This window comes from Hippocampus zosterae, chromosome 20 (genome assembly GCF_025434085.1).
Source record: "Hippocampus zosterae strain Florida chromosome 20, ASM2543408v3, whole genome shotgun sequence".
Taxonomy (NCBI): domain Eukaryota; kingdom Metazoa; phylum Chordata; class Actinopteri; order Syngnathiformes; family Syngnathidae; genus Hippocampus; species Hippocampus zosterae.
This window is the reverse complement of record NC_067470.1, coordinates 6938877-6962981: the sequence shown is the minus strand read 5'-3', so window position 1 is coordinate 6962981 and position 24105 is coordinate 6938877. Positions and strand designations below refer to the sequence as shown.

Below are 24105 nucleotides of genomic sequence, written 5' to 3'. Positions count from 1 at the left end.
AGCTGTACGCAAACTCTTCCAAAGGCTACAGATTTTTTTTTTTTTTTTAAAGACAAACTTCCAAAAACAACTGAAGCAACGACAATGTGTCTGTGGAATCAAATATAACAAAACAGCCGCTCCTTCGAGGCATGACAACAACCAGCTCTGCTACATTCGAGGCACAATCATTCAGTCGGTGTACACAGAGGATTAAATATACCCTGAAGTCAATCCAGTGCAAAAATAAAGAGCACTTTTTTTTTTTACTGTAGCCACATTTTTAAAACGGGCCTTTTCATTCTTGTCACTCTTTAGCAATACGAATGTAACCGTAATGCTAACCGTCAAATCTGTCGTACATTTAGTTATGTTCATGTTTAGTTGTGGCACTAGCAAAACTTTGATCGAAAAAAAAAATGTAGTTAAACAGTCTACACCTTTTGGTTGTAAATAAAATGGGACGAGTCATGTGGGGATTTAAAAAAAAAGGGGGGGTGTACAATAATTCTTGCGGCATTGACAAAGCATCAATTTGGGGAGCCCGTGCTAGCAGGACATCACGGACTTAAAACGTAACGGGACAACCCACACAAGAGATCTCCCTGCGCAGATCTTAAAAATGCACACCGAGTCTTACGTTCCCACCGGAGTAGCGATAAGCTCGAGTAAAGCCCAAAAGAAACCCGAGGATGAGACTGCAGGTGGACGTGGCTCACGTCTCCGGCGGCCTCGTTCTCTCATTGCGGAGGCGGCTCACACACGGCTGCGATCTCACGCCCGAGGCCTGCCGCTCTACCGCGGCCAACTTTCACTCGCCCGATCAATAGCTGCGGCTACCGCGGTCCTCCGTTTCGCTCAGCTTTATTACTCCGAAGCCCAGCGTTTATCAGAAGTCACCCGCTGCAAAAGAGTCATATCTAAAACACGCTGCCAAAACGCCTCTATGGTCTGTCATAGCCCGGAGTGTCGACTGGAAGCGCAACACGACGCATTGGCGCGCACGCGGCGCTGCGGTCTGTGAAGCAGGTTGACCTAGTTTGGGGTGCGTATTCGCAGACATGTTGGAGAAAGTATCAGCATAAAAAGTCTGAAGTCTATTCCCCCCGCCCCCAGAATGACAAAGACGTGAAAATCATTGCAAAGTTTCTCATCCCTGTCACGCAAAGCAGGCCGCTTGTCAACGTATCTCCGGGCAGAATTTCCCTCATAATGTCACTTACTTTGGAACTGCAGTGAAAGGAAGAGTGGAGTACACACGGGGCGACGGATCGAAAGTAAAGAAACGTCCAGACACACCGCGGATGGCCGTGTCACCCGAGGCCGAAGCTACATCTTTATCCGGTTGACATACGTTGACTTTTTGGGTGGGACAATCTGTTATGTTCATCAGATTAGCACAACATAACATGATTTAGAGTCACTTTCCAACAATTTCAAGAATCGGCGCTTGAACGGCTGCGAATGAAGCAGGAGCGGAGAGAAAAGGCACTGCTGATTTACTCCATCTCAGCCCGATGGGGGCACTTAGGCCAACTGGGCTTCCATCGGAGATGTCGGCATCGCTCTCTCGATCATGTAAACAGCAAAAGCGGCCCGTTTTCCATGAGCAACACCGAGCGAGGCAAAAACCTGCCTTACAGAAAACCCAATCGACTCCTTTCTGCCAGGGCCCCGGTGGTCCCTTGCAGCACTTCTTGTTCCTGTTCAAATTTCACCCCGCAATCTCCAACGGGATGTCACTCGCCGCCTCTTCTAAATAAGTAGGGCAGTTACTTGGAGAGGGGGAGATCAGAACTGACAGGTCAGCCTCCTAAACAAGCCGCATTAAAGGGGAAACCGGATTGAACAAGCTGGAAAGAAAAAGGAGGAACGAGGAAAGGAAAAGGATGAAGAAGAGAGGGGGCATTCCGGAAGGCGCTGCTGCAGATGGCCGTTTTCAACATTCGATTGTCGAAATACTTGAAACGATGGTTGTTGTAAAAAAGCCAGAAAGGGTGCAAAACAACATCGATGAAATGCCCGATGAGTTTTAATTGCAGGGAAGTCACACTATTTACATGATGGTACAGCACACGTCTCCATTTCTTGTGCGGTTGATTCAAGTGGGGCGGGGGACACAACACTTTGGGCATATTTTTTTAATATATACCTGTTAAAGTGGTGCGTTAAGTCTTTCACATTGAGGTTGTAGTTGAGATGATTTCTAATATTAGGCACTGCTGGCTAAATGTAGCTAAATATAGGAACTCCGACGTTTGATATCTAACAAAGCGGCAAAAGTCATTGATGTAACTTGCGACGCATGCGGAAGGTTTGACGAGACGTGTGTCGCACAGTGTATCATGTAAGTGTTGTTTCCACGCTCCTCCAGCTGCTCGCAGCACCAATTCTTCCTGCTGGGTGTGTTTGATCGCACCGAGGTGCCACACAGCTGTCAGAGATGGGGGGTTGGGGGAGGGGGCAGTCCCGCTGGGACCCCGCCTCATCCTTCCCGCCATGACGTCACCATCTCGCTCACCGGCTTCTTCACGCGCTCCTCTTTTTGTCTTCCTTTCAAGCTCAAACGTCCTTTTCTCTTTCTTATGCAAAGTGTTCTTTAATAGGGTGCGCGTACATCAAGCGGCAAGTCTGCCAATGCCACCGGGTTTGCCGTTCCTCTTATCAGCCCCTGAACACATCCCTCCACAGGAGGCGGCGGCGGCGGCGGACTGTGCGCGCGCGCCCGTCTGGTTCTGGTTGAATCGTAATTGCAACCGTTTGTTTGGCAATGCCCGGAGAAGCGTGTAACATCATGCGCAAGTATGTATGTGTCTGTCAGAGGCACAGCGAAACAGACGGCGAGAGGGAGAAAGACGCGCTAAAAGTCTCTCGCTCTCCTGCCTGCGTAAGCCTCCGTGGCTGTCGGTGGCATCTTCCACTCTTGGTGTAAAAACTGAATAACAGGCAAAGCAAGAGAACGCCGCCGCGCCCATTGTCACAAGCCAAAAGGCCCTGAGGAGGTGGGGGGGGGGGGGGGGGCAGATGGCGTGACGGGCTAACTGTTAGCCAAAGAGAGACGCCGCAAACGTGACAGTCAGAAGCGCAGTGCGAGGTCTGATGGGAATAATGGGAGGAGGCTTGTCACATGCTGCTCAATCGGGCAGATTCAACAAGTTCCCTTCAAGTACAGAAACGCAAAAGAAGCGGACGCTACGGATGCTTTTGAGGTCCAAGCACGCAAAACGAAAATTCAAGAAATCAAGGCGTGGTGGAAACTAGTCGGACTGTTGTTAGCATTTTGAGCGGGATACCAATTCCGTCCCTGCTATTCCCTCCTCCGGCACTCATTTTCCCTCCGTCTATCCCAGTTCCTCGGGGGGGCAATGATGTTCTTAGTCTAGGCTATTACCACAAGAGGCATATGGGACCTTGGTGAGTTGTAAAGCTTCCTGGATTGACGTTGACCCCCCCGCCCCAGTGACATTGAAGAAGAAAAAAACCCTCCAAACAACAACCATTGAGATCACCCAACCCAGGTATCCATGGCGATAACATCAGTTCCACTTGTTTAGAGCCGTGAACACTCGCAAGTGTTTCCGCCCAAACTCCCCAAAGGAGATTCCTCCAACTCACAGCGTTGATCTCTCGCACCGTCGGATGGCAGAGCCGCGGGAGCCGGCTTCAAGCCGATTTTCCCCGGCTAATTCCACAGCCGCTACCCACTGCCGTGCTTCGGGAAGCGCAAAGCGGCCTCCCAGGGAATTCCAAAGCACTTTCTCTTTCCCGTTCCGCTCGTTTTGTTGACATACGGTCGCTTTTACGTTTGCGAGCGGACACGTTTCCAAGTCAATCTTTTCTCACCCCACCGACATTTTCAACAGAGGTCGAAGAATGCTAATTCGGCGTGGCAACACGCGGAGCCAAAGCGAAGCCAAGCAAAGGTCTGCCGAGCAAAAGGTCAATGGCGTTGCGGCCCTCACGACTCACTCGTATTTAGTCAGGCGGCACACGTTGGAACAGAACGAATATCAATTTTGCCAAATGTGGCTTAAGAGAAGCAACACCTGTTCGGTCGACCGCTCGGTGACTGGCCTCTTCTCCAACTGCCGCGACACCCAAACACTAGAGTTGGACAAAAGGTCTTTTCTGCATTATCAGTCCGCTCCTTTGAGAATAAGTGTCACAAAACACAAAGTGCATCCTTTGAAATCAGCTCGACCGATGTTTTTTTAGCTTAGATGGCGTGTTTGACGAGTCCATTTCGTACGGGCTGCCACTGAACGACGGCCCTTCTACAGTATATTGAAACTCGCATTGTCATTAACTCGATATATAAAACACATCTGCGGTCTATTCTCATTTGTGCGTGACAAACACCCTTACTTTTGTGTTCTCAGACCGACTCGGACTATGATCGCCTGGACTGACACGAGACCGATTATTAGTAGCTCGTCTTCTTGTCCAATTTGCGCACAAGCCCCGGCAATCAAATCCAAACAGTAGCACGTTTCAAACTACGGCAGCACAGTGGACGAACGGCGCCTTATTAACCTGGTGTTTGCAGGCTAACAACGGCATCCCCCCCCCCCCCAGGCTTTTCGTAACGACGCTATTGATTGGCCGTAGACCAAGAGAAGCGCCTCAGAGATCCAAGCATGACGAGGATCATGGGTCAACGCTATGTGCGCGTGCTTCTGTCAGCCCCCTCAGCGCTCGGGCGTGGCGGCTTGCCGCGATTAAATTAGCATTTCAAGCGTCCCCTTGGAGAGGTCACCGTGCCGCAAAGATAGATCAGCTACTTCCCCCGGAGGTCAAAATTAATTAGATCTCGCAACACCTTTGTCCCACCAAATTTATGGAATTGTTTGGAAAGTGGGCGAGGTGGAAGCTCGGGATTCTTGCGTTGTCAAGGCAACTCGAGTGATCTCAAACTTAGTTACCATGGACTCCAAACTACTACTACTACTGCTACCACTATTGGGCCTTGGTGGAACAATGAGCTCCAAAGACCTTCTGACCCTCAGGTTATGCAACTAATCACAGCTTCCGGGGGGGTGCGGGGATGGGGGGATTTGCATTGGGAATGCTATGGTGTACTTGAGATACAGTCTACTTATTGAAATGGCAAAGCCCTAACATGAGTCATGTTCTAAACGCAAAGTAGCCATCAAGCAATAAAAACCTCGGTGTACTTGGTGATCACCCACGGTACAACAAAGTGAAGACATCACAAACGTCAGCAGAAAAATAACCCCCAGTGATGCACATTTGCGTTAGAGGAAACCATTAAAGTCCAATCGTCTCAAATAATCACATCAGCCAATACGCGCGCATCGCAACACGGACACGTGTGTAACTGGAAAGTAAATAAGCTCAACGGTTTGCGTCGTCTTGTCTCAGCACGGTCCGGTGAGACAGAGGAAATCCGAGCAAGACAGATATTGTGCATGTCTCTTCAAAGGATTTGTTTCATTTCTTTTTCCCTTTTGAGAATGCCCGTCTGCCATTCGAAAGCCGGCGCATTGCGAGCCTAATTGGCCTGAACAACAGCGTGGGGGTATCGGTTTGCCTTGCGCCGAGGACTGTGGTGTTTTGTCGAGACATTTTTTTGGGGGTGGGGGGGGGGGGGGTTCCCCATACAACTTAATGTCTTGCGACGATAGCAGAATAGAGTGAATTAAGCAACGCCAAATCATGCGCATTCAGTCGCAGCCAAAACCAAAATAAATGACGGCGCAATTGAAATACCAGATGGCATTTGAAAAGTCACCATCACTTTTCCAAATTTTACTTTTTAAGCATGAACTCGTTTTAAACAACAATTCCCGATTTTATGGCTTCAAGAAAGAAAAAGAATACTTGTGTGGTCTAATTTGCTCACTCGGCACCAGATTTTCTGTGATAAACACGACATTGGGATGAATTCAATCTTGTGGAAACCGTCTGAAAAATGAAGCGACTTCAAGTGCACAATTTATAAATAATGCATGGGAGAAAAAAAAAAAGAACAAATATACCCTCTGGAAAATTGGTCACTGAAACGCTGACATTCTCCAGCACCCACTGCATCCTTACTTAAAAGAGGCCCCTAAGCTTTGCTCCGAGCACGTTTGCAAGATATAATTCAGACAACCGCCAACATCACAGCAGCAAAACATGTTCACTGCTTGCATCAATGCCCTGGTCAATGTCTTCATAAGTCATTGCAGCACAAAGGCCCGGACCTCAGAAGAACTGCTTGTATTGAAAAATCAATCCAAGTGTACGATTCGCAAATTCTCATCATTTTTCTGTGACGTGTACTAAATTGTCAACCATCAGCGGCGAGCAACGGCAGCTCACAGTGACAGCGGCTCGAAGCAGCCGTCGTTAGCTCAGGCAAAATGAAATCAACCGCCGCAGACAGCAGAGGCCGAGACTGGCTGGAGCGGTGGACCGGCGTCGACACGCATCAATAAATAAGTAACCGACTAAAACACGCTGGCGCTGAAACCTTCTTTTCCCTCTCTTCACTCAGACATGCGGACAACACCCTGGCTAAAATCGCTCGGTCCACAGGTGGTCGTCGTCATGTGCATTTTTTTTTTTTGGTTGCTATTTTCTTCTAACATGGTGAAAATGTTGCAGGAACTCATCCAAACAAGTTACAAATGATTCCAGGTGGCTAAATGATCAACGACTATGAAATCAACTACTTTTGCGTCTAAAGGAGAACAGAACGCCATGACGTCAGCAACCATTTCCCAAAAAAAAATCGATACATAATCGTTTTTATTCATCATGATATCTATATCAATTACAATAATCATCTTTTTTTCCCCCCCATAGTCCTCCAGCCCTGACGACCAATCCTACCACTCGGAGAATGCGCGCTATGTTCTGAGCTTGGAAAGGCCCGCCTCCCGAGTAGCCCTGATTTCGAGTCTCCGCCGGTTTAACATATAACGTGCAAGTTTTTGGAACGCGGTTTCGCTATGCCGGAGTCAATTGGAAAACCGGTACGCCGGCAGAAGCCTTGTGTTTCTAAGGCTCCTCTCGGATGCTAAATGAACTCGGGCAACACCTGCTATAGCTGAGCCAATTATGAAAGCAGCTCAGCGAGCGTCATCGACTGAGGCCCAGATGCCATGCCGTGGCTGGGAAACAAACGCATACTGCTCGCAATGCCCTTTTTCAATCGTCCACCATATGCTGGATTTTACGTTTCGTCGCCTCTGGTTTGGAATGGGAAGCTTCTTGCTCTTTTTCTCCCTCCACGGCTGCATCACAAGCTCTCCATTTTCCACCTAGCTCCCCGTCTTTCACTTTCCACTCCACCTCCCCATCATTTTCGCCACTTACCCCCTTCCTGCCAATTCCCTCTTCTGTCACCTGCATCCTTAACCCAGCGTACCTTTGCGCCGTTTTGTCACTCGGCATATTCCCCCACCTCGCTCCTCCTTTTATCACTTTCATTTCTTGACTCCCTTCTTTGTCCCTCCGGCCGATGCGGAGGACAATAGAGCGGAGGAGGAGGGATGATGGAGGGAGCCCCATCTGCGGCTCGCTCATTAGGAGGAGGAGGAGGGAGAGAATCAGGGCTAGAAAACACACCAAGGCATCCACACACGCTTTGCTGGAAGCATTCCAACGCTGACACATCACTATCTCCAAAGCTCACCGTCATCAATCACGCCGTATTGCGAATGGTGCGATGCTTTCGTAACCTCCTGCACTGTCAAACATCTACGGCAGATTCAATGGAAACTTCAACCGTGGCCCCCAAAGGAAGAGGTCGCTAACCGTTCCTTTCCTTTACAAATGACAAGAGAGCGCATTGCATTTGGAATCGGGAGATTAAAAGCACAAGGGCACTCCAGAGGTGCAAATAAAAAAAATGAAAAATCCTGCTTAAGCTTACTTCAGACCGGGACGTGAAATATGTGACACATGATTGAAGGGATTTCAAACCGCGTCTTCAGTCTTATCCATCTTGAACAGTCCTCCCTTTTTACCAGAGACTTGATTCATAAATCCTTTTTAGCACATTATCTGCAGCCTCTGCAATGTCATGGCAAAATCTTTCATTCATTTTGTTTTAAACACCTATTTCTTAGGATAGGGATGACACACGTCTTTAAATAAGTAATAATAAAAAAAATTATCACAACCCCTTTTGGGTGTTCACCGGAAGGTCAGCAGATGGTGAAGTGACACTTGAGTTGCAAGGGAAGGCCAACTGCAGTCAGCCAATAGGTGAGCTCAATAAAAACAATTACAGGAGGCGGGCCACCTGTTCATCTGTACAAAATGAGGTCGCCATGTTTTGACATTGGTCGAACGAAATAGTTGAAAGAGCTTCTCATTGGCCTGACGTGTTATCGTCAATAAGAACGGGGCTGTCTTCAGACCTCCCCACCCTGGCTTCATTTGCCACCTTGTTTACCCGACGGCTTTCATCATGTCCGCCCATGCACTCGAAAAGTCGACGTTCACATGTGCCATCGTTCCACGAGACCACCAGCCTCAACTTGCATCATTTCTGCAGACGGTGTCTCCACAAGGGGGCGCATATTCCTCATTTCTATGCCAATGCTTGACCTGTGTTGCAAGGTGACACAACAGAAATCCATTTCAGTGGCACTTTTTCTTTTTCTCTCCTTCACGGCACGTTGCCTCGCCCCTTGCAACGCCTCCACATAATGCACATGCCCGAAACGGCCACCGTATATCAGGTGTAGCTTAACCTGTGGCCGATGAGCATGTACGCACGATGCGGTCCAAGCCCTTGGATAAGTAGCTTCGTAATAGGTCACGGTTGATCGAAAATGAGAAACGTATTTCTCTCAGTTGCTCCTCTGTATGAACGTGATCCTCTTGCCTCTTACAGAGGTCAAAAGCTCACTGACAAGCCCACCGTCCTCCATCGAGGACTCCCCCTGGCCCTTTAAATGTAAAACCTTGAAGCGAAATCTCACAGCACACAACTAATCACACCATCATGCTCGGAGACAATATTTCACTTGTCAAAGTGGGTGTTGAAAGTGCGAAATTCACTCGCTCGTCTTTTGAGCGAGACCAACATTTAATGTGGGCAAATGTCCAACGACAAGGAGCAATAACACTAAAGTACATATGAATACTAAACTACAATATTTACACACGTGAACTGAAAAGGGGCCGTATTTTGCTTGTAATGCTGCCAGACGCCGTCATCAGCAGTTCCGCGGAAAACGGTAATGATTACACATTCGTCATTCAAATGGTTACAATTAAGAGCAAGAGAGATTATTGCTCAAATGCGGCCCCATGGGAAAGCCAGGCTGGATTCCGTTATGTACTGTTAGAGAAAAGAAGAGTGATGCTACAGGTTTAATGGCGCATAACGTCTATTTAATCTTATAACACTTCGAGCCTTATGGGGAAACATTGTAAAAGTGTCTATTAGCGACTGTGCGTTGTGCTTGTTTTTTTTTTTTCTTTTAATGTCATTAAGCGAGCTCATCGATGTCGACTCGTGACAAAAAGCATGAATGATGGATGAGCATATGGAGGCTGTCAACACCTCCCACGAGTCCATCAAAATCCAATCAAAGCACCGGGCAAGTTCACAGCTCGTGTCACTCAAGCCGTGGTCCTCCCCATGACACGTGCTCGGATGAAGGCGAAAGCATCAAATCTTAATTGTGTTTGGTGTCAAGAGGAAGTCAGATAGATGGTATGTCTGTGTATACAACATACAAAGCGGAAGGGCGGGTAGGGGGGGGGGGGCTTTTTGGTTCCGCACACTTTAAAAGGGAGGTCTTACTTTTTCCGAGAGCTCCCAGGAAAAAGGAAATCAAAGCAGAAAGGAGGGAAAGGTCATATTGACGCCCGCCGGGTTCACGACAGAGCGGCTGTGCATCAAACAATCCCCACCCGGACTACAACATATGCCTTCAGGCGGAATAACTATCGATACAAACTCCTCCCTGGCCATCAGCATCCCTCTTCCATGGCCAGCTCATCATGGCCGCTCTTTGGACTTTCGTCAGCACTCCATCCTTGCGGACGGCAGCTGGCAGCCTCGCCGACCGATCGATACGCACCGGCGGCTCAATTTGCCCCCCCCCCCCCAGTCTCAACTACGCCACGATAAAAACTGCCGGGTTGTGCCGCCGCCGCCGCCGCGTAGCGATTAAGCATCCCATGCCGCTGTGCGAATTAGCCTAATCTGTGTCCGCAACGAAAGGACGAGGCTTCACAGGCCCGCGAGGGACAGTCGCCGGACCGAAAAGAAGCTCAATGTACAAAAGGGAGATGCACGCGAGGGTGTTGCCTATATGTGACAAAGAGAAAATATGGCACCAGAATACACTGATGATGGCAATAAGTTGTGAAATGGTTTCTCACTTAATTAAAGCGGAACCTCTGAAGTCAAATGTCACCATTTGTAAATCCGTCCATCCATTTTTTTTTTTAATCCAACTCATTCGAGACGCGGCTGAGTTGGAGCCTCCAGCAGCTTTGTAACATGGGGGGGGGGGGGGGGGGGGGCAGCTTCAAAGTTTGAGTACTGTGGTGAATACCCTCAGCAAATCTCATTGGAGCTCAGCTCAGCGAGCATCAATTCTTGGCCTGCGTTGTGCTTTTTTTTGAAAACAACAACTAATACTCAAACTAATAAACCGACACTTTGAGAAAATATAAATGTATAAAAACTACAAGAAATGTAACAAATAAGCTGCTTTAAAAACTAAAAAACGAACGTCAACACGAAATAAAAACGACAATGAAACAAATCTAAAACTATGACAACCTGTTGTTCAACTTTTGTACCCTCAATTATTAACTTCTACAGTCTGGGAAGGTCGATGTATTTTCGGAGCAGCTCGCTCCCACGCAAAGCTTTTTTTTTTTTTCAGCGGCTGGTAAAACAAGAGTTCAATGCCATACAGCGAGACCTTGCCGTATACTGTATAATCAAATCTGCTGGCTTCCCCCGCTCGCCGCATGACGACGCTGTCCATCACGCACCTGTCAGAGAGCTGACATGCAGTCGGCTGTGCATGCACCCACATCATGTCTAATAACGCCACACACCCCCTTACCCCCCCCTCTGCACATCCTCCTCTACACCTCCAGCTCATCAGCAGGATCTATTGCACGCCCTTGACAAAACTGCCAGCACAATGCCTCTCCTGCAAAATGTCGATTTGTCATCACAAGAAAGCCAAAAGGGGTGATGGGGGGGGGGGGGAGACCTGCACGTATCCCCGCCTCACCTCTGTAACTCGTGCTCTTTCGAGAGGAAGCAGTATGTTCAAGGCATAACTTCATCTCGTTTCAACAAGCCTTCCTTAGGCGATGCTCTCTCACACACGAGCACCTTTTCATACAAGAAGTAATTGCACATTGAACACATTGAAGCCGTGGGGGGGGGGGGTTCTGCCGGACGTCTGAGGCCAACACAACAATCACGTTTTTGATACCGGCACAATGCCCCCCCCCCCCCCCCATGCATGTCCAAGTGTGTCTGACGAATACTTTGCACGTCCAAATTGTGGAGGGTGACAGCCTCTTGTTTAGATTGTCAATATTCGCTCATTTAAAGAATGACAATAGAAAAAAAAACACCAAGACTTACCGAAAAGAGCTCCTGGCCACCGTCCCAGCCACCGGCGTCTCTCCTCGATTCTCCTTGCGCCCCTGGTGCGCCTTTCCTCGGGGTCCAATCCGCAGCGCGCTCGCCTCAGTCGAGGGTGGAAGAACGCGTGCGGTCGCCTCGTCCTGCTTCCAGGGAGGCGGCGGGGGCAGCGTGCATTTGCAGCTCGCGGAAGGACCGAGGCATCCGCCGGGGGGAGGTGGAGGAGGGACGGGCGACGTGACAGCAGGTAGCTCGAGGGGTTCGGCGCGGGGGTGTGCAGGCGGGGGAGAGCGGCGAAGCACTGCGGCGTCAGGAAGCACCAGAAAGGAGGCAGACAGCCGCTCTCTGTCTCGCTCGGGCACTCACTCACTCGGTGGCGCGCGCACGCGTTCCGTCAAAGCCTCCAATCACGTGGTGTGGCGCGCCACCTCCAGGGGCTACGACGATATGACGCGGGGGGGGGGGGGGGGATGCTCCCCTCTGAGCCGCCGCCCTCGGTTGGGACGGAGGGGTCATTGAGGTGCAGCGACCTGGCTGGAGCCTGATAACGATTAAAATTAGGCGTGTTGCAGCGAGAAGAGATGGAAAGCATGCAGGAAAGAGTTGGACGTCCCTGGAAAGCATCACGTGTCAGCAAGCATGACATCATTTGGGGGATCGCCTTCAGGGGGCGTGCAAAGAGAAGGACAGCTGTTTCTACATGATGAAATGACAACAATGAAGGGTCAGATTTTGGGGGGAATGGATACAAGTGCATCGCAAATGCAATTTATTGGGATCTGATTAGATTTTAAAAGAAAGTGCAGTGCTCAATCATTTGTACGCGCGTGCATTTAATAGGCATACTATAGTATTTCTCATTAAACTGCGTAGACAATAGCAAATTAGCTCGTTTCACCTCGCCTCGGCAGTTTTCAAATCATAAACTGCTGATGATCAATGGTCAATGTTTCTGTCTGCAAATACAGTACTTGCGCGTTTGGAGAACAGCCGCTAGAGGGCGCACTTTGTCTGAATCTGCGTTCAAACCCGATACTGTAGTGTAGCAATCCCAAAACCCCGCTAAATAACGTTAAAGGGAACGTATTCCATCATTATTCAAACAGCTTTATGCTCAGGATGGTCACATGCGTGCCGGCGCCTCTCCGAGCTGACTTCAGGCAGTAGGTGGGGTATAGGGCATACAAACAACCATTCACACTCACAATCACACCTAAGGGACAATTTTGCGTGTTTCATTAAACCTGCCATACAAGTTTTGGGGAATGTGGGAGAAAAACGGAGTACTCGGATGAAAACCCAGGCAGGCACGGGGGTGGACGTGCAAAACCCACACAGAAAAGCCGGAGCCAGAATCGAACCTTGCACTTCTTCACTGTGAGGCCGACGCGCTCACCGGTCGACCATAATGCAAATTGAAAAATGCAGATAAAATCATTTCCGATTGAATAAACTGTGAAATCCTGTCGGGACACATCTGCGCATACTTTAAAAGTGAATCATCTACCGTAATCTCCCAAAAGAATCTGTCTGTGTGTGGAGCATCAGGAGTGTTTTGTCGGCTGCCACCATGGCAACCATCATATTTGGACCCGTGTCTTCATTCATTGCGGACCTGAGAGCCATGGCAAAAACACGCGCATATTTGTATCATTTTCATGATAGTAATCATATCAGAAATACAACAATATGTGGGTCGGAGCTTTTCATGTTTGTGTATTGGAAAAAGTTAACTCAAAATTATCTCTATTTTGCTAGTCTGTAAAAATTGCAATTTGCACAGCATGGAAGAAATATAACTTTTTCATGCTAAGCGGAATTTAAACGCAACTCTTCAAATGAAGTCTGCCACCGCTTACAGTTCAAGGCTGTTTAAAAAAAACACTAAGAACATAAAATAAAGGGTCTCAACGACATTTTTTTTAAACTCACAATTACTGTCGTGCTGGAGTCATTTCCTGTAGTCTGTCTGACTTCCTCTTCCTGTCTGCTCTTTCGGTCTTGAGCCTGGTCAGCATACAGGATAGCAATTTCATTGGACTGTCATCAGGCAGGGATGTAGTTGCATGGATGTGCAAGGGGGCTTGGTTCCTCCACTTTCTAAATCACACACACACTTTGCAGGCATGAAAACAATTACGATTCAACATGTCAGAACATTTTAAAGCGCAGAATCAGGCGTGTTTCAGCAGGGATGGATGGAAAATCGGCCATTGAGGACCGAGTTTGGACACCCCTGGTTTCCTGAGTGTTGGTCCATGTCATAGTGCGTCGGCACACAAACGATGGGAATTTACATGATGTAAAATCATCTTAAGAGGCTCACTTTCAAAAGGAAATATTTAATATGGATTATAATATTTTTTTAAATGTACACAGATGGACTAAGACTCATTGGTGGAGATGAGACAGTGAAAGTGTGGCCAAAATGTCATTGTGCAGTTTTCGAGCCAGTCTTGCTCTCCGACAAACTTTTGATGAGGGGAAGACGACTCGCAATTTAAGGGAGTGATATAAGCGTACGTGTGCGGTGTGCTGTGTTGGTCAACTCCAGCACAACACACACACTTTAGTGCATTCACAACATAAATGGCGATTGTTTTCCTTGTCGTAAGAATCGACTCATTAAAAAAAAAAAAACAATAATAATAATGTCAATGAGCAAATTTGAAGTAACGAGGCCAGAGGCAACGTCCCAAACTCGTGGGATGGTCTCGGGAAATTGCACAGAGTGAGAAATGAGATCCAAGTGGCAGCTGCAGGAAGTAAATATCACGATACTAGTGTGTGGCGCAGATAGGGCGTGAGAATTAAAAACACACGAACTGTCCGTGCGCGGTGCAGCCACGGGAACCCACTTCTGGAGACTGCGAGGTACACACTGACATGTGCGGACCGCATCTCCGACGGAGCAGACAGACGGCCGTGCGGGTAGCATCGCTAATTCCCAAATAAACCGCTGCGAATATGAATGAAGAATGACCAATGGTAAGTCGTGAGGACGAGTGCAACTCACCGACACTCGGGAATCGAAGGCGAAGTGTCAGAGCCGCTTCCGTCCCTCCGGTGCGGCCGCCTGACCCTCTCGAGTCGTTCTCGACAACTGGAATTCCTCGTTGATCACTTCCCATTTGATACTCAGAAGGAAAGTGAAATTTAAAAAGATCATTTTTTTAGGTGGCGCATTTACAGGAGCGGCGCCGTTTGAATCAGATCGTAACAATCGTATCAGCATGCTAGCCTGCTTTCGTACATTATAAGACTCGTGTCAAAAAATGCTGGAGTGGAATATTTTGAAGTGTCTATATTTATTACATGCGTTAAATGTGCAAAAACGTCTTTCTTAGCATCCTTGTATGCCTGTCAAGACATCCCGCTACACTTTGCATTACTTGCGCGTCACTCTACTGTGCCTGTGAAAATCGTTTAAAAAAAGTGTTTTAGTCAACCTCTCAAATGCATGGCAAGAAACGCAAAACCAAATTCAGGGATTTCCCAAAATGTTGCATCAAATAGAGAAGACATTTGACTGACTTGCTAAAAGGAACATCTTCCATCTCCCACAAGCATCTTCTGCGCAATAGTCTCCTGCTTCTTCTGCTTCTACCTGTGGCCTCGAGCTGCAGCAGCCAAAGGCCTCTCGCAGAACTTGGAGAGGATTACGTGGGAATCGTGCAAACTGACCTCGACAACGCAGTGAGTAAGAACACACGCGCAATTTACATTTCAGTACCATCAAAAAGAGTAAAAGTGCAGCGCATCAATCGTGCAGACTAAGAAAGCTTTCTTTCAAAAAAAATGCTCTTTGCGAGTGCTTTCATTTTGAATTTATGAAAGGCATTCTTGTTTTTGTTAAACATCAAAAATACCTCATGTTGCCTTTTGTTAAACCAAAATATAATCAAGTTCCACTCCATGTTCTGTATCAGCATGCATGAACCATTGGTGCCAATCGCGCATGCGGTTTTTACATCCAGCGTGAAATGGAAACATTATCATATCGATGCAATTCATGAGTCAATTAACATCACTGCATTTTCTTTTTTCATAAGAAAGAAAAAATCGTTACCCTGCAGGGAAATGCATCGTGCACCGAGGACATAAGTGGAGTGCAAAACTGTTTGCCAAGAAACAACACGGTGAGTCAGTTGTTGAGTCTTCAGTCCCGTTCAAATTCACGTTTACTCATTGTGGTTTCATCAAAGCATTGTCATGAACCAAAAACATGACGTACCTTGGGGGGAGTCATTTCGGGTGCACGGCACTGCACTGTCGCGCCCATCCTAAATTTAGATCATCCGGACGTGGTTTTATATTCGTGTTTCAAAGTGCTTTTGTACACGCGTGTTCTGCAGGATTTTGTCGGCATCTTACACAATTTAACCTGCCAGATGGGGAATATAAAAGTGAACCACACACAGCAACTGGCCGCATCCGTGCTCAACTCAATAGAGTGCACGTGCTCTTTGAAACTGGTAAGTCCAGACGGATTTCAATTTCAAACGTAAATATGGATGCATGCGTGGCTAATATATGTGGAATTAAAAAAAAAAAGTCACCCCGTTAGAATTTCAGACAACTAGTAGTGCAGTCTAAGCAGGAGGTTGGTTTTCGTTGGCGCTTGCTTGTTTCGTAAGACGCACAATAAGGAGTCACGCTGAACCGCAAGCGAAAGTTCAAGTTTGAAGAGAAAAAAATGATAACAGTCCGGCGTAAACATAAAGGAGCATCTTGTGTTTTTCTGTTTGTTTTTTTTAGAGTGAAGAACCCAAAGTGCGGCCAAAGAGGAGGAGGACTGCAATGATAAAAAATCACAAGCAGCAGCGAAAACTCAACAGGGGAACCAAAAGACTTTGCAGAGTGAAGGCAATCTTATCTAGCATGAGCGAGTGCTACGAGATGCTGAATTCGCTGTTAGGGAACACTTGATCGCGGCGCCCCGCGTGGTTTTCTTTGACACTCGCCAATTCTTACGTACGCCTCGATTGGGTTACAACAGAGGACGCTTCCGCTTCATTGAAGCTCCCCTGCCAAGTGCCATTTTCTCTTCCGTGTGGTTCTTTTCGGTTCGTGTCGAGTGACTGACTCTTTCGATATGCTAGCAAGCTACACAGCTGACTCAGTGAGACGTCCAAAGGTCAAACAATTGTTTTATGATTCAATATAGCTCCATTTTGAACGCAAGCTAACTTGCTGAGTCAAGTGTGAAACGGCATTGCAATATGCTGAGCTGTATGGGGGGGGGAGGGGGGGTTGAAGCGGAAGGTGCTTTCACCATTTGAGCGTTTCCGCGTATCTAATTAAGGCAGTTGTCACTACGTATTCAAACGACCAGATCCCAATCTTCAATGAGCCAAGGCAATCATTTTAGATTTATAAAAATCTCATGGCACATATAAACAACGATACCTTTGTACAAACTAATGAATACATCGTTTTCTGATTCCGAACGCCACCATTTAGGGGAAATCGCCGGATGAGATGACACGGCAGATCACTCTCCGCGTATGACTGATGCTTTAAAAGCTCATTTTGCCACACATGGCTGAGCGCAAACGCAGACCCGACTCCGTTCAGGGTCAGCACCAACAAGTTCTCGCGTTGGATGTCTTCATCGCGACGGTAATGCAACTCGGGCGGTTCAACCGTTCAATTGCCACATGTGTTGGAAGTGCTAAACTTGCCCCTTTGTGCACAAGAAGCCCGCATACACTTTTGATGTAACCATTGATACTGAAAATATATTTATAACCAAAACTGTAAAGGTTGTTGTTATCTTCAATGGACACAAACACAGTTGTCTGCTCAATGTTTTTTTTTTATTTATTCATGGGGGGCCAAATATTGCATATGAAGCGCAGACACTTTTTTTTGCACATGGATGTCCTTAATCATTTTCGCTTCCATAAAAATTGACCGTCACATCACTTGAGTCAATGTCGTACTAACCATCCTGTGGTCCGACAGCCTAAAAGTAATGTGAGCTGCATATTCTCCAAGTATGCATGTTACATTTGACCTTATATACCAGAATTTGGGTTTACGAAGCAGCCAAAATGTGTGAAATATAACATTCACCTACGCTTGAAGGTGCCAAGGTTATCACAACTCGGAAAGAGACCAATACTCGTTTCACTGTTGATTTAGCCACATTAATTAATAGCAGTTTAAACAGTCGCGTTTTGAAATAGTTATGACAAATTAGTATGTCCATCATTTCCGGGGTGTGCTCCACAAACAGTAGATGCAGCAAAAGATATTTACTGGTCAAAACTACATTTGAAACACAGTATAATCATGAACATGTAACAATAAAGGGAAAACAAACAAATCCAATGCGACTCGGTACAGATGCAACAAAGTCATGGAGTAAAATTGGGCTGGAATAAGAATGGAATAAATAGCTAGTCCAAAAAGGAAAAGGAATGCGTGGGCTTCCATAGAAAGCTACAGTTTGTGTGAAATCTCAGCATTAAAAGTCCAAAAGGTGCTTGGATCCCAGTCTATTAAAAAAAATAAATTTAAAAAAAATCTTTCCTCAGTGGTTCATCATCTTGCACTTACGGGCAGGAACAAATTCTCATCTGATGAAATTGAGAAGTAGCAGTCGTGACCGCCATGCTTGACTGAGGACTGAGCGACAGGGGGGGAAATGATGCGCATCTCACAAGTGTTTCACCCCACACTTCATATTTTTCCCCTTTTCCCAAACAGCGCTGAGCCCATTCCTTCACACCGTCACGTTCCAGGAAGTCCTGTCAAACTAATCTTTTAAATGATAACCGAATTTTATTGTCCCTGATTGATGACAGTACTGTAATAATATTGCCAGAGAGTTTCTTCATCCGAGACTTGGCAGCGAGGCTGGCCGAAGAACCGCCACTATCAAGTGATGGGCGGCGTCTGGCGCTTGCATACAATCACCACAAGTCTCCGGTGATAAGGCGGCTAAATTGGTTGTTTGTCGTCTTTTATTTTAATGGCGTTCTGAAAGGTCCGCAAAGTTGCTGTAAATAGCAACAGTCACGAAGGTAAGAACACAAGTTAAAGTGATTCTAATCTAACAGTGACAAGGAGATAGATATTAAGCAGGCTGCAATTTTTTGCCATGCGTATTTTGACTGAAGAATGCTGGCGACATTGTGCGGAGGAATCAAGCAGTATGACGCATGTTTGGGAAGTAAATGACGTGACGACATAAATTCGAAGCCCACGCGAGGAGAAAAAAAAAGTGTAGTATTCTATGAAGAGGAAATGGATGTCTCAGATACACATCCGTCTGATGCCACACTCGCAGCAGAATTTTGCAGATTCTATGGGGTACCTGGTCCCACATGAGTGACAAAACTTGCTCTTGGTTTCACCATTGCCCACGGTGTGACAACCGTCCACGTCATCCCTGCGAAATTGAACACAATCCACGTTGGAAAAAAACTTCCAATTGCTTGTATTATTGAACATCTAATGTCTTCCACTGACGTCACCTATGCTGAGATTCTTGCCAAGTGTATTTCAAGTTTTTTTTTTCAGTCAATAAAAGTGCTACTGTGTTAAGACTTTGGACACGACTAGTTTTCAAAACGCATTTTCCCATCTGAAATAATGGCAAGCCTAATCCTCAACGATACCGCTGTGAAGCGGTACATGCTTCTGATTGACACATGGACTATGCAATACATCTTCCAACCACAAGAGGTCAGGAAAGCGAAGCATGAGCTTCCTCCCGAGGAGCTTTTGCCGAGTTGCCGGGGAGTTTGCTCACCTCGTTATGCAACCGTCTTCTTGTTTCTTCTTGTGGAGCGGTCCTCTTCCGGCCGGAGTGTTTCTCACGGGACCGTAGCCAGAGCCCACCACTCGGCTCTTCATTGCCATGCTGAAATACACGTCGAAGGAAAATAAATGCAAGAGGGAAAAACGGATGATTCCGTATTCTAGCGAGCAAGTCTGTGCGCACTCACCCAGAGGTGGGGCTCGTCACCCCAGATGTGTTTGTCCTCAGTGAAGCTGCAGAGGGGGCCTTACCGGAAGGGGCTCCTAGAATAGGAAGACCGTGTGACTCAATGTGACGTCTTGTTCCTTTCGAGCTCGTGACCTCGCGTAGCCATCTAACCGGAGGTGCTGAATGTGAAAGTGCTTTCAAACAAATCTTGCTGCGCATGTTACCGGTAGTCTGGGCAGGGCCCACTTTCGCGGGCAGACGAGAGGGGACCGAAGGGATGGTTGACGCCGCAGAGTTGACCTTCTTGACAAGTGCGGGCGGCTTGTACTGAGCACAGAGCAGAGTGCACTCAAAAGTTGGATCGCAGAACCAAAGTGAACTTCACTTAGCACCAAAAGTATCATCATTTTCTATTGTTGATAAAAGTTCTCTAATCGCTAACAAAAGATACACATTTTAGACAGAAAGCTTTGAATTAAATACGTCTTAATGCATTTTTAGGTCATATTATTTCCAAGATTTCCAGTGACATTTTTCAAAGCTAGGGGACACCCCCCGACACATACAGTGGTGCAAAAGTGTTGAAAAATACCTGCGTGCGAGCAGGCATTTTCTTGACATCGCCCAACTTGTTCTTGTTTCCCATTCTGGAAGCCTGATCCCGACAGAACTTGATGTGTCCTTGAGCGGCGGATTCATTGAACCTCCGCTGACAATAAGGACACTGGACTAGGTCTGAAGAAGAAATTGAGAGAAAATGTGCATGTCAGTGTCAATATGAGATTTACAAAGTGTTGTGGCCATGATTTCACTATTACTTTCAAGGTCCCATGCCAAATCCTTTTTTTTTTCTTTTAACAAAATCTTGGATGCCTTTTAAGCCGGTTCACCATTTGATGTGGGTTAGAAATACCCAAGATGGCCTTTTCAAGCTATTCTAGGTCCGAAACACTTGGAAGATGACACGGTTGGATTTCACCGGATTATTTGTATGTAAATAAGCTTTGCACCGATTGGTAGAAGACCTAAATCTGCATTTGGGAAAGGTGCTGTATTTAGAGAGCGGCAGCTACTTCTGTTTTTGAGAAGGAAGTTAAGACACAGACATCATGAGCGGATTTTTAGTCCCACTGTTGCCCGAATGCCAAGAAAGGAGCCCGGCCGAAGGCCATCATGGAGTGAATTGATCTGAACATTGCCAAAGACATGGCTCACACTTATCGCGATGCAAAAACTGAGATTTATGGAAACTTTTAAACCAAGGTATGTGCTTTCAAGCCACAAATATTTTGCCTGGATACACGTGAGAACAGCCCGAGGGAAAGCGAGAGGGGGGTGCACTGTTACGCTTACGATTACATAAAGGCCAACCAAGCCAAGCACATTTATGATTCTTTTGATGATTTGTAAACATTGAATAGGATTAAATTGATCTAAATCGGACATCCGATTTGGGTGAGAGAAAAAAAAAGCCAACTTTTTAAGTCGCAGCCCAAGTTAGTTTCAAATGTGCCGAATCTGACTTACCTGGGTCATATGAAGGAGGAGGAGGCGGGGGCAAAGGTGCGCCTTCTTTCATGGCCCTCATGCTGGCCTTGGATGCCTGGATGGCCGCGATGAAGTCTTCATGTTTCTTGCGCCAGTTGGATGGCTTCTTTGGGGGTTCCGCCTGGCAGGAGGCAACATTCGGAACATCATTCTGTCATTTCAACGGGTACATACCGGATATGTGTGCGAGTTGAACAGCAACACACAGAGCCTCCGAGAACACTGAAGCGGACTCTCGTGGCTTTTAGGCTCAGACACAGTTCTGATTTGATGGCCGCAAATGCCGATTTTCTCCATGTGTACCCTCAAAGTGATCACCCAAGCCTTCAAAATCATTCGTGTTTGCATGGGGGCTAATCATACCATTCAAGAAAAGATCTGTTGTTTGTAGCATAGGAATTTTTAATTCATGCAAATAGAGGCTGGAACGAGTGTAAAGCTGGTAGAGATGGAGGAAGTGGGTCTTAAACACTATTAGGAAGTAAGTAGGCTACAGCGCAGAGTTGGATTGTTATCTAAAACAAAAATAAACCAAAAAATACATAAATCACTTACTTTGTGAGAAGATGATGAACTTTGGGACTGAAATATAAAGTAGTTGTATTTTTCGTTTTGCAAATGTGGACACCGAGCAAAGGAATGACTTCAATGTTCAAGGGACATTTTACATTAACTTGCATACATTGATGTGGTCACGTCAACATATTAAAGAGCAAGATGGCACTGCTGGGACCAAAAACGAGCAGCTTAAAAGATGGAGGCGGCCACAATTTTTCATCAGCACAACCAGGGGTGAACAGTGTTATCACAATTCAGAGCTCAAGTGGCTGAGAAAGCCAAAAAAAACAAAAGCTGCCAACCATTGGCATTGGGTCATAATCACAAGTGGAAATATGGCATGTTCGGGGATGCTTTGAAAGGCCAGTGGGACTCAAATCTGAAACTTTGGAGTCCAGCCCCCACATCATTGTGTGACCTTACCTTTGGTTTTAAGGGTTTGAGGGTTGGGATGTCTGTGCCGGCAGCTCTTTGCCTGCTGGAGTCAAAAACCTTCCTCCGTTTGGACGCAGACTTTTGACAGATTTTGGAATGCTTCTCCTGGAGAAAAAGAGAAACCCTTTCCCAGGAACCACACCAAATACCACCTAACTGCAGCTCCCATAATAAGTTTTCCATTATTATAACGGCCAGTGTTTCAGAATGTTAGCAGTGATGTTAACTTTACCAGAACTTTAGGGAAGAACATTCTTTTACAGGTGTTACACTGAGATAGATCGCCAACAGGAAGGGCCTCCCCATCTGAAAGTGACATATGGAGTCCAAGTTCAAATATAATATCAATATTTGGGTTTTTTGAGGCATTGTACTACACATTTTGAAAAAAAAAAACAAAGTTGGCAAGCACAGTCATTGGCATGCGTCAATGATGACCAACTTTTGTTGCTGCCTAGCGGTAACAGAATACTCATTTATTCAAGAGCCGCTATCGACAGCAACTCCCACCCAGTCATCAAATCTACTCCTATATGTGACAGCGCTCAATCTCAAAATGACCCTAGTCTTTCATCTTTGAGGACATCACAACCAACATTCACCCGGCCCACACCCTGTGCCGGAGGCATCAAAACAGCCTTTGAAAGGGCGCACAGACCTACTGACAGTGCCTGCTATTACCCACCAGTATGACCTCCTTAGAGTGCATGTTAACATGACTCTGGAGCAGAGAGTTGGATGCAAGCCTTCCAGCCTCATGTGATCAGAGTGCATAAGCAGTTCCTGGATGACAAATGGGTATTGACTGATGAGACGCTCTTCCATTTTGAGATACAATGAGCGTCAGATCTAAGTAAGAATCACAGGGGTCCTGTCTGATCCCTGCGGGGCATCACGCTAATCTCCAAAATAACATTTTTTTTACATCGTAATCATTGATTGTGCAATACATGTAGATCTATCTCAACAACGATGTTGACGTTTGAGATCAACTGTATCCATTTAGAAACAGCGTGGCTGTAAAGAAGCTTGTTTAAATGCGCGTGTCATATGTACAATTAATCGTGAGCACTGATACTAATGACGACCAGCTCCCAAATACAAACACGTCCGTTGCAGTCTTTACCCAACAGCTAGCGTGTACACGCCAAACGTTTCATTGCCTGGCAGAGGCGAGAACCCAAACAATAGGAAGTCGCTGACAAAATTCACAATGACTGACCGCCCCAAAATCGAAAAGTGGAATTTAACAAGCAAAGATAGATTAAGCGCCACAATTCAACTTACCATCGAATTCGTCCATCATTACCGTTTCTTTACTTGTAGATGATGCACTTCAGCTGTCCTTACAAACAAGATACTCGTCTTCGCCGATGATGTAAAACAGTTCGCCGCTAAACATTTCCTGTTTTGTTAACAGACGGGGGGAGATTATCGCATTTATTTATTTGAACCCCCACGGTCCTCGGTTTTTGCTTCTCTTTTCACGTCAACTCCTCCCCACCAGACATCCCACCGATAACCCGAGATCAAACGAAGCCCAAGTAGGGACAAACGTTCGAACAAGTCGCGACGCAAGCGTCTCTGCGGCTGATTTTTCACAACAACATCAGCTCTATTTTAGGATTTATGTTTTAAATTAAATCAAATAAACATAAATATCACCAACACTGTAACCCTGAACAAATTAATAGTCCAACAAATGTAAATCAAATAGTGAGTGTGATTTATTATTTAGTCGGAGTTTCTTTGCGTCTCGATAGAATCGGCCAGTGGGGAAGTCTCTTGACTCTAATGTTCTTTGGGCTACCAATGGCAACTTGTATGATGCTAGCAATATATCAACATCTCAGGATTCCATTGGTTGTTACTGCGTGGTCCGCGCTCATGTAACATGCTCAAGATGAACCAGCAGATGGAGCATGGGAGGTAACCTCTGCCCCTAAACTGGAATGCGCAGTCTAAATCGACTTTTTTTTTTGTCCAGGTACACATATGCAGGATGCTATTATCATTTTGTGTTAGCGTCTCCTGCGCAAACGCTTTTTCTCCGACCTGA

General features: G+C 46.5%; 2 protein-coding genes across 5 annotated transcripts in view; both read right to left on the bottom strand.

Moving 5' to 3' along the window:
- Nucleotides 1-11988, bottom strand: part of LOC127592879 (catenin delta-2-like) — a 110424-nt gene extending 98436 nt beyond the window's left edge. The window contains exons 1-2 of one of the 3 annotated variants that reach the window (XM_052053918.1): nucleotides 11567-11988; nucleotides 8378-8541 (exon numbers count right to left, since the gene is read on the bottom strand). The gene's annotated coding sequence lies outside the window, so the exon portion shown is untranslated. The remainder of the gene's footprint in view (nucleotides 1-8377; nucleotides 8542-11566) is intronic. The other 2 variants (XM_052053917.1, XM_052053919.1) reach the window with 2 other exon arrangements.
- Nucleotides 11989-17398: 5410 nt separating this feature from the next.
- zc2hc1a (zinc finger, C2HC-type containing 1A) lies at nucleotides 17399-23624 on the bottom strand. 2 transcript variants are annotated; one of them, XM_052053967.1, is made up of 10 exons: nucleotides 23334-23624; nucleotides 22279-22352; nucleotides 22035-22151; nucleotides 21609-21635; nucleotides 21033-21174; nucleotides 20098-20240; nucleotides 19730-19832; nucleotides 19525-19600; nucleotides 19329-19439; nucleotides 17399-18965 (listed from the first exon to the last, which is right to left on the bottom strand). In XM_052053967.1, exons 1-10 carry the CDS (start codon nucleotides 23350-23352, stop codon nucleotides 18830-18832), a joined length of 948 nt encoding a protein of 315 aa, XP_051909927.1. In that variant the 5' UTR covers nucleotides 23353-23624; the 3' UTR covers nucleotides 17399-18829. The 2 variants fall into 2 exon arrangements, with proteins under 2 accessions (XP_051909927.1, XP_051909928.1); XM_052053968.1 differs by lacking the exon at nucleotides 21609-21635 and having other exon boundaries at nucleotides 23334-23619.
- Nucleotides 23625-24105: the final 481 nt, after the last annotated feature.

What these genes read in the sequence shown, in the direction of transcription:
- zc2hc1a (XM_052053967.1), bottom strand. An exon ending in TCCTCCTTCATATGACCCAG is followed by an intron (nt 20,241 to 21,032) that starts GTAAGTCAGATT and finishes TTTCTTCTTCAG; the next exon opens with ACCTAGTCCAGTGTCCTTAT. An exon ending in GGGCCCTGCCCAGACTACCG is followed by an intron (nt 19,601 to 19,729) that starts GTAACATGCGCA and finishes TTCCTATTCTAG; the next exon opens with GAGCCCCTTCCGGTAAGGCC.